We start from the raw sequence: 16798 nt of genomic DNA, 5'->3' as shown, positions 1-16798 counted from the left end.
GCTCTGTTCAGATGCAGCCCTGAGTGCTGGCAAAGTTCATCTTACTCTTTCCAATGCATTCAAACTTTCTTTTTACTGCTTCAGCAGAGTGCTGGAATCTCTCCTCAGGAAACCTGGACTTCTAAAAGGCTCTCTCATCTGTGCGTGTCTGCTCAAATCAGCAGTCTCCAGGTTTACCTTAATTGCAGCCAAGAGGGACTAGGGCTGGTTCACAGACTCCTGCTTGTTCAACAGCCCATACCAAGGACTGTCCCCTATTACTTGATACACAAGTGGTTGAGACTCCTCCCAGGTCCATTGGTATACAGTGTTGGATCCCACAACGCCCACAGAGGCAAGTTGTGGATGTATGCCAAGTTTTAGTTGTTAAAAGGGGATGTGTGTGCAAAATTGATGGTCATCTTATGCCACCATGAGGCTAATGTTATTCTTCAGTGTTCAGATTTTTATGAAGGATCTATTCTATTTTTTAAGTTTTAGAAGCATTAAGTTTCATGAGGTATTTTTCCTTCTTACAGTTTACAGTCTTTATTTTTCTTTAAGATGAATTATTTCTTGTTCAATAAGGAATAAATGTTAATCAAACTTTTCCTATATTCACTTGCATAGATGTCTTTTTTCCATGATAATGTCTTTGATGTTGAATCAGGTATAGATCACAGTTAAATGTTTTTCCATAAATAACAAAGACTGAGAAGATAACAATGGTGATGGCTAAACTAACCAAGTATTTATTATGTGATGGGCACAACTGTAGAATCCCCATAACCAACCTCTGAAGTACACTAATTAGGCCCACATTTCCATAAACACATCATATATGCATACAAAAGGATCTGGAAGAATAAGTAAGTTGGTTATGTTGGGGAAATAACTAAGGTCGGGATGTTAGTCAAAGGGAAGTACAATTTTACCTATAATGTATAAATCAGTAAAAGCAGAAGAGAGCCACATATTATCTCTAAAATGGACAACAAATAAATAAAGCAGACACATTCAAAAGGGGCCAACAAGGTAACTCTTTATAATGGCAAAAATTTCAGTATTTGACAAAATGGGGGTTTGATAAAAACAGGTAAATACTTTTAAGCCAATGGAATAGTAACAATATATTCACAGACAAAGAATATTAAAGGCTGGTTATAGCATAATCACACTTTCTCTCAAAAGCAATGCCAGATGTAATCTTACAGGATTTGCTCCAAAAATTTGACAGTGATTGTCTATGGTAAGATTACAGATAACTGTAGCTATTTTTTTTTTACTCATATCTACATTTTTATGGAGGAAAATTGTTCTGCAAAAAGAATAGTATACGTTTCTAAAAGGAAAATAAAACAATCTTCCAAAAGGTACATATCCATAAGATACTAAAGGATGTGTAAAAGTAACAGTAACTTAACACAAACAGAGTGACACACAGATACATAGACAGATATGCAAATTTTAAAAACAAAGACTGACCTGATATCGAAGCTTTACATGTATAAAAATAAACTTACCATCAAACATGCAATAAAAATATATAAAAATAGATATGGTTATTAAATAAATGGTGTTAGTATGAGAAATGGGGGAGGGGGAAAAAGGGTAAATTAGACCCTCAATAATTTAAAATAATTTTAAAATGCATCAGTAATTCTGTATACTTCACAAAAAATTAAGAACATTAAAAAGAAAGTAGCAGGGTTAGCCCCCAAATAAATTTCGATGCTTAAAATAAATGCAATATACAATAAAAAGGTTTTTCAACTTATAATATTCACAAGTATGAATTTTCTGAAAGTAATGAATTTAGATAAAAATATTCAAATATTTTATTCAGAGTGTTTATTTTCTGTATGAATTTTCTCAGACTGACTAACTGGTAAAGTATAAGTATATGTACCTTAATTACATTTGTAGGGACTCTCACTAGTATGAATTCTCTTTATTGTACAGTTCCTTAGTTATGTAGTTCCAATTTATAGAGTTTCTCATTCACAGAGCTTCTTACCAGCATGACTTTTCTTATGTTGCTGAATTTCTGAACCCCTCTCCAAAGCCTTCCCACAGCCCTTACATTCATAAAGTTTCTCACCAGTATGTATGCTCTGATGTTGAGTACGGCTCAAGCCAGTACCAAAAGTCTTCCCACATTCCTTACATTCATAAGGTTTCTGACCAGTGTGTATCCTCTGGTGCCGATTAAGGGCTGAACCAGTACTAAAGGACTTTCTACATTCTTTACATTCATAGGGTTTTTCACCTGTGTGAATTAGCTGGTGTTGAATAAGTTTTGAGCCACTAGCAAAAGCCTTCCCACATTCCTTACATTCATAGGGTTTCTCACCAGTATGAATTCTCTGATGTTGAGTGAGGTCTGAACCACTACTAAAGGCCTTCCCACAGTCCTTACACTCATAGGGTTTCTCACCAGTGTGCATTCTTTGATGTTGAATAAGTTTTGAACCACTTCTAAAGGCTTTCTCACATTCCTTACACTCATAGGGTTTCTCACCAGTGTGAATTCTCTGATGTTGAGTGAGATCCGAGCCACTATTGAAAGCCTTCCCACATTCCTTACACACATAAGGTTTCTCACCAGTATGAATTCTTTGATGTCGAGTAAGGGCTGATCCAAAACTAAAAGCCTTCCCACATTTGTTACATATATATGGTTTCTCACCAGTATGAATTCTTTGATGCCGCGTAAGAGCTGAACCACTACTAAAGGCCATTCCACATGCTTTACATTCATAAGGTTTCTCACCAGTATGAATTCTTCGATGCTGAGTAAGGTTTGAACCACTGCCAAAGGCTTTCCCACAATCCTTACATTCATAAGGTTTCTCACCTGTGTGAATTCTGTGATGCCGAGTAAGGGCTGATTCAAAACTAAAGGACTTCCCACATTCCTTACACTCATAAGGCTTTTCACCACTGTGAATTATCTGATGTCGAATAAGGCCTGATCCAAAACTAAAGGCTTTCCCGCATTCCTTACATTCATATGGTTTCTCACCAGTATGAATTCGCTGATGGTGAGTAAGGTTTGAGCCACTACCAAAGGCCTTCCCACATTCATTACATTCATAAGGTTTCTCACCCGTATGAATTCTTTGATGGTAAGCAAGGTTTGCACCACTACCAAAGGCCTTGCCGCATTCTTTACATTCATAAGGTTTCTCACCAGTATGAATTCGCTGATGTCGAATAAGGACTGATACAAAACTAAAATCCTTCCCACATTCCTTACATTCAAGGAGTTTCTCATCAGTATGAATTCTCTGATGCTGGATATTGAAAGTGGGTATGTCTTCAGGAGTAAATATCATTTGACTGAAATGTCCTTCCTGAGATTCCTGTTTTCTCTCAAACTGGCTTTTACATTCCCAATCACCTCTGAAACTTGAACACTCAATGCTGTTTTTTATAAGTCTTTCCATTATCTCCCATCAGGATGATTCTATTCCATAAATATCCTTTTTCAGAAATAATTCTTGGTCTCAACCTTGATTCACAGTCTGAAAGAAAATATAAAAACATTCACTTTTTTTTGTGTTCTGGGAGAAATGAAACTTTTATAATAGATAGGAAAAGACTTAACTGAAACTCATTTTCATATAGAGTGGCTTATACAGTTCTCATATATGATTGGGCATTTTGACAAACAGATAAGGAAACAGAATGAGAAGAAACACTAGAAGGTGAAGGAGTTATTTAGGAAAATAGATTAAGTCAATTGTTCCTAAATAGTGATTTAGATAAAAATACCCTAAAGACATGGGGAGCTCAATAAATATAAAGATGTCCAGGCCCCAACTCAATTTTGTTAACTAGTGTCATATACATTTAAATATGAGTATAATTATCATTTAACCCATTTCTTAGGGTTGCTTGGAGCTTTAAGTAACTACACCTGGAAGGAAACATCTAGGCTAGATGGTCATAAATTGCATATAATCTGATGGAGATAGAAGAGAAAGTTACTTCAGATGTAGCAGTATCTTGATGAAATATTAATGAGGGGCTTCCCTGGTGGCACAGTGGTTGAGAGTCCACCTGCCAATGCAGGGGACACAGGTTCGTGCCCCAGTCTGGGAAGATCCCACATGCTGCAGAGTGGCTAGGCCCATAAGCCATGGCCGCTGAGCCTGCGCGTCCGGAGCCTGTGCTCCACAACGGGAGAGGCCACAAGCGTGAGAGGCCCATATATATTATATATATATATATAAATGAACTGAGTAAGTCTGGAATGAGCAATAGAGAGTGAAGATTCTGTTGTGGTTAGAATATAGTTTGTTTATGCCATTTGGTAAAATCCAAAGTTTTGAGGCTAACCTTGGGAGAACCTTGGGAGAACAAAAAAGGGGACTTAGCAAAGGCCAAAAGCAGAGTAATTGAGAATGTAGTTTTAAAATCAGAGAAAAGGGACAAGAAGATAGGAGGTAATGTGATACTTCTGGAAAATTACAAGGAGGATGCAGATAGATGAGTACTCTGAACCCCAGCTCTGATGATTATTGAAATAATTCTGAAATCACATTAATGTATTGATATTTACACCATTGTATAAAGTAACGCCACAGTGTTTGGTAGCTAATATTTTGGAAGACTTATATGCCATAAAAGTGACCAGGAAAATAAAAGGATTCAGAGACATCAATTCAGACCCTGAACAAATAAATAACTCAAGTCACAAAAGGTGAAAACATTTCAGCTCTATTCTCTTCCTACAATACTCAAACAGCAAGCTTGTTTAGGCTCGGCCTAAAAATGTCTTGAAATTGTTCTTTCCATTCCCACTGTCAGTAGATAATTCTAGTCAAAATTATCTTTTACTTGGATATGAAAGCAGTATTTTATCTAGCTGCTTGCATTTCCAGTTTTGCACCCTTAACAGCCAGAGTGATATTCAGTCTGGCACTGTTCTGCTCAGAATGCTTCAATGGTTTCCCACTGTCCCTCGGATAAGACCCACACTCCTTAACTTGGTCTTTAAAATTCCTCAGAGACCTGCCTACTGCCTGCCTCTTCAAGATGATACCTCTCTCCTATCAGCAATAAGCCATAGTTACACTGGCCTTACTTCGCTCTTCAAATGCACTAAACTGTAACATGCCCCTCCCCCAACAATTTAATCTGCTTGAAATATTCTTCCATACCTCCCTTCCCACTGCCCCCACTCTTCACCTGCAAGTTCCTGGTCATTGTTCAGATCTCTGCTAACTAGCATACCCTAATAAAGATCTTTTCTGAATACTCAGTCTTAATTTTGCACATCTCGCCATTATTTCTCAAAGCACTTTTTTAACTTTTCTTCCTTTCTTTGTGTTTAGTGTTTGGTAATGAATGATTACACATTTATCCCCTACAATTGAAAATTTCCTATATTTTTTAAAGCCTTTATTGAATTTGTTACAATATTGCTTCTGTTTTAGTTTTGGTTTTTTGTCCCCAAGGCACGTGGGATCTTAACTCCCCGACCAGGGATCAAACCGCAACCCCTGCATGGGAAGGTGAAGTCTTAACCACTGGACCGCCATGAAGTCCCCAGCAAATTTCATATTTTTTTGAATGTTTGCTTAATGTCTGTCTGCTACCACAGAGCCAAGATTGAGGAAGTCAAGGGTAATGTCTGTTACTTTAGTCAGCTTGAATCCTGGCACACACAAAAAGATCAAAATACATTTACTGAATGGCTAATATAATAAATTAGTCTCAAAATTCATTACTCTTAAAAATAAACTAAAAACAATATTTCTCTAGAAAAGGATATACTTTCTCTCAAACAGTGAAAGTGAATCACATGTGGTTATTCCTGTCTTTTAAAAAAATCTCATTAAAAGGAATGAACTGGCTTTTTAACAAAAGGAACCCACAAAGTCAAAGAAAATTGAAGAGGAAATAGCAACAAAACTTTTGAAGCTGGAAAGCATGAAGAGAAATGACGAACAACTTAACAAAGAAAGATGAAACCTAACCCAAAAGTAAGGAAAACCCAGAAGGAGATGATTTATGCTGCAAACCCCAGAAAGGCTTAAGAAATGGGAGCATTATGTACTTAAGAAGGTCTACTAACTGGCATACAAAAAGTTAAATCAGCTTCTCAGTGTCCACTCTATAATACTGGTACTCTATAATACTGATACAAATATCATCATTTGAGGAAATCCTGTAACATAAAAGAGATTAAACAAGCCCAAAGGAACTTAGAAGAGAAACCACATAGGAAAACAAAATTCCAGAAGCCACCACTAATATCTTCAGAGGGATATGAGAAGCCATTTCACATGATAGAAGCATAGGATAACATAAAAGGAATGAGGCAAAAAAGAATACTTAGAAAATGAAAATATAAAGTGGGAATAAAAACATATCATTAGAAGAGTTAAAGGATAAATGAAAAATCTCTTTAAAAAGTACAAAAATATGGAAGTAGAAAATAGGAAATGTATAACACAGGGAACTATATTCCTATATAACCTATAATGGAAAATAATCTGAAATATGTACATATGTGTATATATATGTGTGTGTATATATATATATATATATATATATATATATAACTGAATCACTTTGCTGTACACCTGAAACTATCACAATATTGTAAATCAACTATACTTCAATTAAAAAAAATAACAGAAAATAGGAAAGACATTGGAAGGTCATGCAAGCCAGGTCAACATCTAATGGGAGATCATTCTTGAAAGTGTGCTAAGCATCTGCCAAGTATCAGGCAGGATGTTAGAAGGAATGAAGGAATCTGAAAATTGACATTTTGAAATCACCAATCTAATAATTGATTCAGGCAAGGATTCTCAATGGATTCTAAAATCAGAAAGTGAATGGTCAAGATAACGGATATTCACTTAGTCTCTTAGCATCAATCCACATATGATTTACTAATTAAAAAGGGAAACATGTACCTTTATACTGGAAAGGTTTGGTACACAGTACCATCATTTAACCTTAAATGATGAAACTTGGTATCATCAACAATGGAACAACCTGACACTCTGCCTTCTGATGTAATGCAATAGAATACACCGTACCACCTTTGTCAAAATAGGTAAGCTGAATCTAAGCCTCCTATTTCCACAAGAAAACCATCAGACAAATGGAGGTTGTGAGACATTCTATAAGGCAACTGTCTTGAATTCAGTGTCATATAAAACAAACAAAAATGAGAGGCTGTTCTATATTAAAAGAGACCAATGAAGCCCAACAACCAAAATAATACATGAATCCTGATTGGATCTGAGATCAAGCAAACAAACAACCAAGTAAATAAACAAAAACATACCATCAGCTAAAAAAAGATATTTGGGGGAACCACTGGAGAGATTTGAACACGAAATGTTTGAGGTGGTACTAGTGAGTTTATATTAATTTTCATAGATTTGATATGTCATTGTTATTGTTTGGAAAATGTCCTTATACTTAGGAGATGCACGCTAAAAGTATTAAGGGTAAAATGTCAGGATGTCCCCAACTTATTTTCAAATGATTCAGGGGAAAAGGACATGCATGCACACACACGCGTGTGTGTGTATTTAGAAAAATAAAGCAAATGTGGTAAGATGTTAACAATTGGTGATTTTAGCTGATGGCTATATGGGGCAAAGAACTGAATATTATTTCTAATTTTCTGTATGTTGGAAAACTTTCAAAGAAAACAGAAACCGGAAACAGATTGTTTTTAAAAGTAGCATTTAAGAAGATTTTCCAGAACTGAAGGACACAAATCTCCACATTAAATGGGCTCGCTTGGTACCTAGTATAAAGAATAAAAATTATTCACACTAAGATATAATTTCATTAGGTTCCAGGACAGTAGGAACAAAGAAAATACCCTAAAAGAATTCAAACAGTAAAAACACAGTGCATAAATAAAAGACCAGGAATGAAATTAGCTTTGGAGTTCCCAAAAATATTCTAAGCCAGAAGTCCTAAGTTCAAATTTCTGAGAGAAAATAATAATTAGAATCCCATGCCCTGCCAAAGAACCAATGCACTGGTTGAAACAGCCCTTTCAGATATGCTAGAACTCACAACAAATTTAACACATTTATCTCTTCTTACGTGCCATCTACATTGAAAACCCATTTTGATATCTGGAGTTTTCTTGGAGTAAACCAAGAAACAGGAAGGAAATAAATAGGAATTCATAGTCTTGCCATGATTTCCATGTGAAAGGTAGAGACTTGATTGGGAAAGAATGATATCCTTAAATATGGAACTGGGACATCTGGTTGGGACCCAGATGAAACTGACAATCTTGAACCCCCAACTTGCTTTGGGCCTCTCTTACCAGTGGAGGAAGCTTGCAATCCAGTGTCCGGGAGACTAGCTTTCCTCTGACTGAAAACCCTATAATAACATCACCTGGAGCAGTACCTGAAAAGGCATGCTAATTCTCCTCATGACCCACCAGAACCATTCTGTTGCCACTAGACCTGTAACAAGGGTCCAACCTCAGCATGTTCCAGAGGAACAAGTAGATACTATGAGCCAGGAGGAAATAACTAACTATTAGTTTGCAAGGGCTGCCAAACCAAAATACCACAGACTGGATGATATAAACAACAGAAACTTATTTGCTTACAGTTCTGGAGATTAGAAGTCCAAGATCAAGGTGTCAGCAGGTTTGTTTCCTTTTGAGGCCTCTCTCCTTGGCTTGCAGATGGTTACTTTCTCACTGTGTTCTCACATGGTCTTTCCTCTGTGTGAGCATCCCTGGTGTCTCTTTGTGTGTCTAAATTTCCTCTCATATAAGGATACCAGTCAGATTGGTTTAGGATCCACCCTAACAGCCTCGTTTTAATCATCTCTTTTAAAACCCTGTCTCCAAATATAGTCATATTGTAAAGTACTGGGGGGTTAGAGCTTCAACTTATGAATTTGGTGGGGGGACACAATTCAGTGCACAATATTCACTAAAACGAAGGTTATGGGAGCACAGTGACACTAACTGTATCTTTTTGTATAGTTTTAATGTTTGGAACCATGTTCATACAATCAAATAAACAAGAATGGATTAATATTGATTAAAAAATCAAACAGAATACAAAGGGAATAAATGAACCTAAAAGTATTTGAAATGAATAACGTAACCACAATAAGGAGCAGATTAAAAAATGAATCCAAGGGGCTTCCCTGGTGGTGCAGTGGTTAAGAATCCACCTGTCAATGCAGGGGATACGGGTTTGAGCCCTCGTCCCGGAAGATCCCACATGCTGCGGTGCAATTAAGCCCAAGTGCCACAACTACTGAGCCTGCAGCAACGAAGACCCAAGGTAGCCAAAAATAAATAAAATTAAATCTTTAAAAAAAAAAAGACTAAAAAGAGACATGATAACTAAATTCAGTGTGTGATCCTAGACTGTATCCTGGATAGCAAGTCAGGGAGAGAGGGTGTGGTGTAAGTAGGATGAATTGCTACAAAGAATATTATTGAGACTAGCAAAAAATTTTGTATATGGACTGTTACATAACAGTATTGCACTGTTGTTTAAATTTCTTATTTTAGTGACTGTACTGTGGTTATGTAAGAGAATACTCTTGTTCTTAGGAAATAACACACTGAAGTGTTTAAGGGTAAAGAGGCAAATGTCTGCAACTTATTCTTAAATGGTTCAGATAAAATGTGTGTATTGTGTATGTGTGTATGTCCTCACATGCATATATAGATACGCAGAACAATTTCAAATGCACACAGGAATGATAATACAAATGGGGCAAAATGTAAACAATTGGTGAATCTGAGCAAAGAGTACCCAAGAATACTTGGTACTATTCTTGTAACTTTCCTGCAAGTTTGAAACTTAATCAAAATTTAAAAGTTACCCAAAACAAGACATATTCCTAAGTAATTCTCATGTTAAATATGAAACTAAATAGAAATATAAAATACCTAGAAATGAAGTGAAAAGGAGATCAATACATGTAAAAAACCTGGACATAGGAAAGAAAATTACCCCCCCAAAAAGAAAATTTAATAACATTAAACTCCTTTTAAAAAATAAAACTGATTTGAATTCAATACTGCAACAAAAGAATCTCAAAAAAAAGAAAAAAATTAATGAAGATTTAAAATATGTAAGATTCACAAAAGTCAAACCTTGCTTTTGAAAAAAAATGAAGACTGCTGATTAAACATGTATGTATACCATCTCCTTTAGGTTTTATCCCAAAACACCACTAAAATGACCAAACGGTGATATTTTCCTATTGTTAATTGCTGATAAGGGCACAGGTATGACAGATACTACTGACTGCCCCCCTCAAAATCATCCCTCCTCTACTTCCTTGCTACAAGAATTTTTTTCCATAGCTTTTTTTCATCAGCTCCAGAAAATGAATCATGATTTGCCTAGGCCAGTGGTTCTGAATTGATTGCTATTAGAATCAATTAGGTAGCTTTTTAAAAAATTCTAAAGCTTGAACCCCACTCCAGACCAATTAACTCTTAATGTTTTTCTTGTCATCTTGTATGACTTTAAGTCATTAATTCTCAACTGTGGCAGCACACTAGAATTACCTGGTGATCTTTTAAAAATGATGATGTCCAGGTTATATCCCAGACCAATTAAATCAGAATCGCTGGGAGTGGGACCCAGACATCAGTAACCAAGGTTAAGAATAACCAGCTTAAATTAAATGAAATAATTAACTCTCTGTTCTATTTGTTGCAGTTGTGTTTTTCTGCCTTATGCAGCCAAAAGTAACCTAATGGCAGTGGAAACACAGGTTCTAGCAGAGAGAGCTGGGTGTACTGGAAGTGTTTACTGAAGTTTAGAATATGTGTACTCTATTATCTCCATGATTTCATATTATAAAATATGGCCTTACATGAAGCAATTAAAATGAGCTCTATACTTAAGTGAACAATTCTCCACACAGAATAAAAAGCACAAACAGTAACAATAACTAACTGACACTAAGTAAATGGGCAGGTCCTCTTTTAAGTGTTTTATGTGAACCAACTCAATCCTTGGACCCACTCTATAATTCATTTACTTTCCACATTTTGCAGGATACACTTATAATCCTTTTTATATAGAAATATTTTTAAGTGACAAAACAGTACCACATACACATTTACATGTGTATGCATGTAAAAGGATATTTAAAAAGGATAAATAATTAACTGATAACAGTGGCTACCTTTGGGTACTTTGAGTAGATACCTTGGATTGGGGATTGTAGTTACATCAGACCTGAACCCCTTCATAACATACAAATTATTTTTATAACAAAATTATGATTATTAACTAAATATAATTTAACTAAAAATAAAATTTAAAAAGGAAAGCACTAGCATTTGGTCTAAGGAGATGCTCATTGTTTATAATGGCAATAATTTGTAAGCAAACCATGTTCAAAAAAGGGGGCTTGGTAAAATGGTAACATGATAAGGCCATTACAACTCATGGTAAAGATAAATGTGTAAAGACATGGACAGTTGTTCACAATGTATTGATATTTTGGCATGATAAAGGCAGGTTACAGGTCAGTAGCCATAGTATGATCACATTTAGAAACAAATTCTCAGTATTGACAGCAGTTGTCTTTAACTGACAGGATTATAGATAACTTTTGTTACTTATTTGTGCTTCTCTGTGTTTTACAAATTTGTTGTAATAAATAATTTTTTTGTAATGAAAGAAATAAAGTATACAGCTATCTTCAGAAAAGTGACATATTTGACCAAGTATTCAAAGATTTTAAAAAAGAAATGATCTAAACATGGCACAGGTACAAGCACAGAGACATAAAATTTAAAAATTCAAATACATAATACAAACTATTCAAATAATATAACAACAGGTAGGCAATGCACAATGGAATACTAGTCAGCCATGAAAAATAATGAAATCTTGCCATTTGCAACCGTGTGGATGGACCATGAGGGTATTATGCTAAGTGAAGTAAGACAGACAAAGAAAAATACCCTATGATCTCACTTATATGTGGAATTTAAACAAATAAGCAAACAAAAACCAAGCTCATAGATACAGAGAACAGATTGTTGGTTGCCAGAGACAGGGGGTGAGGGGGTGGGGTTGGGTGAAATGGGTAAAGGGGGTCAAAAGGTACAAACTTCTGGTTATAAAATAAGTAAAGCTTGGGGATATAATGTACAGCATGGTGTAGACTTAATAATACTGTATTGCATTTGAAAGTTATGAAGAGAGTAAATCTTAAAATTCATAAGAAAAAAAATTGTAACTATGTATGGTGATGGATGTTAACTAGACTTACTGTGGTGATCATTTTGCAATACAGTTGACCCTTGAACAACATGGGTTTGAACTGAGTAGTTTTACTTATAAGCAGATTTATTTCAGTAGTAAATACTATAGTACTACAGGATCTGTGGTTGGTTAAATCCGAGAATGCAGATACAGAGGAACTATGGATATGGAGGACCGACTGTAAGTGATATGAAGATTTTTGATTGTGTAGTCAGCGCTCCTAACCTCCACATTAACGGTCAACTGTATGTACAAATATTGAATCATTACGTTGTACACCTGAAACAAATATAATGTTATATGTCGATTATACCTCAGCAATTAAAAAAAAAAAGATCTTTTGGGACCCACCAAAAGACTTTGGGACCCACCAAAAGACTTTTAGGCAACCACTTTATACCATAATTGATTTAGAGGTCCCAAGAATGGGAAATAAAGGAGAGGGGAGCTAACATTTATTGAATTTCTGATGTGTACCAAGTGTTCTACATATCTTATTTCATTCTCAACAACATTGAGAATGAGAACCTCTTGTTTACAGGTTAAACAGCTCGTAGGTGGTGTAGCTGAGATCAGATGTCACATTTGATACTAGAATCCCTAATTTTTATACCATGTTACAGAGACTAGTAGTGTAGGTAAAATAACCCGGGGGATGATTTGTTTCTTTTTTTTCTGAGGGAGCCAATATTTAAACTAAAGTGTTAGTGAGAATAGATGGCAAAGAGGTAGAGGCAGACACTGCCTGATGGAGGATAGTGTGGGGGAGGGGGTTGAGGGGGCTGGGGAAGAGAAGTGGAAAGAGTAGTTAAAAAAGAAATATAATATAGGGAGAACAGCAAAAGGTACCACACAAATCTGACTTGATTAGACAAGAATGTTATTAAAATAAAAATATTAGACAATAAATATCTACATCTGTATCTAAGTCTATATCTCGTTTTTATATCCCCCGCTTCCAAAAATGTATTTGAGGAGGCTAAGATTAAAGAAAAAATTTTAATCATACACAAAGGTCATACATCATAGGTATTCAATGTCAAAAACCCAGGCTAAGATTATTACTACAATTGATCATTTCTGAAGTGCTCAAATTCCTGGCAGTCAACGCAAAAGGGAAATACTATATACGATGGATTAAATTATTCCTATTTGCCAAGGACTATTTTTTTTTTTCTGGCAGCGCCTTGCGGTATGTGGGATCTTACTTCCCTGACCAGGGATCGAACCTGTGCCCCCTGCATCAGGAGCTCGGAGTCTTAACCACTGGACCGCCAGGGAAGTCCCTGCCAAAGACTATTTACAGGAGATAATCAAGACTTTGATGAGAAACATGCAGAAAATATAATATCAATTGAGAGATTCATGTTATTAGAAGATTCCCCAAATTTCTACTCACATAATTATAGACACAATGCAATTCGATCAAAATCCCAACAGATGTTTGAGTGGAACCAAACTATTTCAAAAATGTATATGGAATATGCAAAGAAACACAAACAGCCAAGACATTCTTGAGGAACAAGAAGGTAAGAGGACTTGTTCCAAATATTATAAAGTCACAGTGAATAAGATAGCAGAGTATTGCTGCAAGGGGAGACAAACAGAGCGATGGAACAAAACATAAAGTCCAGAAACAGATGTGGCCATAATGGTCACTTGATTTTTGGCTACAATGGCACTGCAGCTCAGTGTAGAAAAGATGAACTTTTCAATAAATGATACTGGAGCAACTGGATACTCACATGGGGGATAAAATGAAATTGAATCCCTACCCTACACAAATCAATTCCAGGTAGTGTAAAAACATACATGTTAAAGCTAAAAACGAGGAAGCTTTTAGAAGAGAACACAAAAAAATCTTCATTACCTTGAGGTAGCAGAAAATTTCTTAAACAAGCACTATTGAAAAAGATTTCATCACATTGAAATCCAAAACCTCCATTCACCCGAAGACACCAGAGTGAAAAACCAAGTCAGAGTAGAAGATAATATTTGTCACATGTGCAACTGACAGTAAACTAAAATATAGAAGATACATATTATGTATATATACAACTGCTATAAATCAGAGAAAAACAACCCAGTTAAAAATTGGCAAAATATTTGAACAAGCATTTCACAAAAGAGGATATCCAGGCGGGCAAGAATTAGTGTTCAATTTCATTGATAATACAGGCATATCAATTAAATGTGATAACACTAGGTATCTACCAAATTGGCAAAAATTTTAAAGTGTGACAACGCCAAGAGCTGGCATGACTGTGAAACAAAAGGAGCCTTTTTAAACTGCTGATTCAAGTAAAAACCTTGCATAGTATATTTAGAGAACAGTCTGGCACTGTCTAGTAAAATTGAAGATGCGCAAACCCAATCCCTCAACAATTTAATTACAATTTTAGTATATATATTAAAGAAATACAAGCACATGTGTACCAAAATATGTGCACAAAACATTTGTAGTCACATTGCTTATAGCAGCCAAAAACTAGAAGCAAGTCAAATGTCCATGAAGAGTAGAATAGATAAGTAGTAAACTGATACTATTATACAAGATAGTATATAGAGAGCAATGGAAAAAAATGAACTGTAGTTATAGGAAATATGAATGAAGCTCACAAACGTTTTTCATGAAAAAAGACACAAAAGAATGTCTATTCATACAAAGATAGAAAACAGACAAAAACTAAATCTATGTGGTTTTGGAATTCATATCAAAGCTCTAATGAAAGACAAAGAAATGATCACAGTGGTTATCACCAGAAGAGCATAATTGTTTGTGATTGTGGAGGGGTACATCAGAGGCTGCTTTAGAGATGGCTGTATTCTTTTTCTTGACCTGGGTATTCCTTACATCGGTCTTTATAATTATTTGCACAAATGGGTGTTAAATGCCATTTCTGTATCTAATTTGAAAGAAAAAAAAAGACAGACATTCAAATAATATGCACCTCTAAAAATGTTTCCAATATTAAATTATGTGGGGAAATACTTAAATATAATTTTGTGTGAAAGTGTAGGCTATAAAATGGTAAATGCTGAATAAAGTCAAATTTTAAATATCACATTTTATATATGTACATAAAACATACTGGGAAGAAATTATCAAAAAGTTAGCATTGGTTTTAACTGGGAATTAAAATTTTCTTCATTGGGAATTGTACTTTTGAAATTATTTAAGATAATTTCATTTTATAATAAAAAAGAAATATATTTTTTTAAGAGAGCATAAAGAAAAATTAAACCATTTGTCAAATTAGGAAGAGAAAGTCACGTGTGTGGGTTGGGTTTTGGAGCAAATCACATTTCTCGAAAAATTCCATAGATCAGGTCACCTGACAGGCAAGAATTTTCAAGAGAAGGAAACCAAGTCATATCCTGACATAGAAAAGAGGATTTCAGGAAACAAGGGGAAACGACAAGCTACCTTGCAGGTGCCTTGTGGATGTTCAACAGCCATTCTTTACTCCACTCTGGAAGACTCTGCAAGCAGAGAAGAGTTGGAGAGAGAGAAAGGAGTCAGGAAAAACCAGGCTCTCTGGGAGCCCAAGTCAACCTACCTACCACCCACCACCTACAGATATTAGGTCAGACAAGTCTTGGGCGTCCTGCTCAATACCAGCATTACAGACAAGCACGGTCATTTGCAGTTCTGGGCAGAATGTGTCCCTGAGCTCAGAGGTCTCCTGGTAAAAGAGCGCTGGAGTCACAAAGGCACAGACAAAGGCGCCCCACACCTACAGTGCTATATGGATACATAATCATAGGAACTCACACCACGGGCACACAGGCACCCCAAACCTCAAGAAAATGGGCTGCAGACGGCCACGCAATCATACACAGCCCGGGGACAGTCAGTCACAATCGCAGTCATAGGCACCCCCACGTACTCACATTCTCAGTGACATACATCATGGGGACACAATGACAAATTCACACGCACCCTACCACCAACAATATCACACACACACACACACACACACATCCCAAGGAGAAACAGACACAAATCTCACAGTTAAGCCATCCCACACCCACGGCTCAGCAAATGATCATAAATACACACACACACATCCCAAGTATATACACAGTTTTACAACCGCGGTCAAGGAACCTCACACTCGCAAACAGTGCCACACCCGGTCACACAGTTAAACCCCCAACACACCTGCACAATCAAATCCACAATCAAGCCCGTCTCCCGCCCTCACAGTTTGGTACAAGGTCACACAGACACAGAGACACAACCACAATCAGACACACACTCCTCACGATCGCCCCTTCCCAGCTGGCTCCCGTAGACGCCGGAGGTTCCAGACACTCCCGGCTCCAACCCCGGGCTCCAGGCCATCTCACCTACGACTCCTCCGGTCTGGTCAGCACCGCTCCACTCTACTTGAAACAAATAGAGTCCAGCACCTCGCACAGCACCCTGAGGCCGTTTGCCCCAACCCGTCAGAAAATCCCGTCCACTCCTCAGGAGAAGGTCTAGTTCTCGCGGGAAGGAGCACTAGGCCTAGAGGCCTCTGGGAGATGTAGTCCGGAAAGCGACAGGC

General features: G+C 36.5%; 1 protein-coding gene across 2 annotated transcripts; it reads right to left on the bottom strand.

Annotated features, from left to right (window-relative positions):
• Nucleotides 1-999: 999 nt before the first annotated feature.
• On the bottom strand, nt 1000-16711 carry LOC116744593 (zinc finger protein 345). Of its 2 annotated transcripts, XM_032614589.1 has the most exons (4): nt 16599-16711; nt 15673-15728; nt 14116-15151; nt 1000-3506 (listed from the first exon to the last, which is right to left on the bottom strand). In XM_032614589.1, the coding sequence occupies exon 4, from the start codon at nt 3426-3428 to the stop codon at nt 1977-1979; it is 1452 nt and encodes a 483-aa protein (XP_032470480.1). In that variant the 5' UTR covers nt 3429-3506; nt 14116-15151; nt 15673-15728; nt 16599-16711; the 3' UTR covers nt 1000-1976. The 2 variants fall into 2 exon arrangements, with proteins under 2 accessions (XP_032470480.1, XP_032470481.1); XM_032614590.1 differs by lacking the exon at nt 14116-15151.
• Between the last annotated feature and the right edge of the window lie 87 nt (nt 16712-16798).

This window comes from Phocoena sinus, chromosome 19, assembly GCF_008692025.1.
Source record: "Phocoena sinus isolate mPhoSin1 chromosome 19, mPhoSin1.pri, whole genome shotgun sequence".
In the NCBI taxonomy this organism is placed as follows: Eukaryota; Metazoa; Chordata; class Mammalia; order Artiodactyla; family Phocoenidae; genus Phocoena; species Phocoena sinus.
The sequence above is the reverse complement of the archived record's forward strand: the minus strand, read 5'-3'. Positions and strand labels throughout refer to the sequence as shown.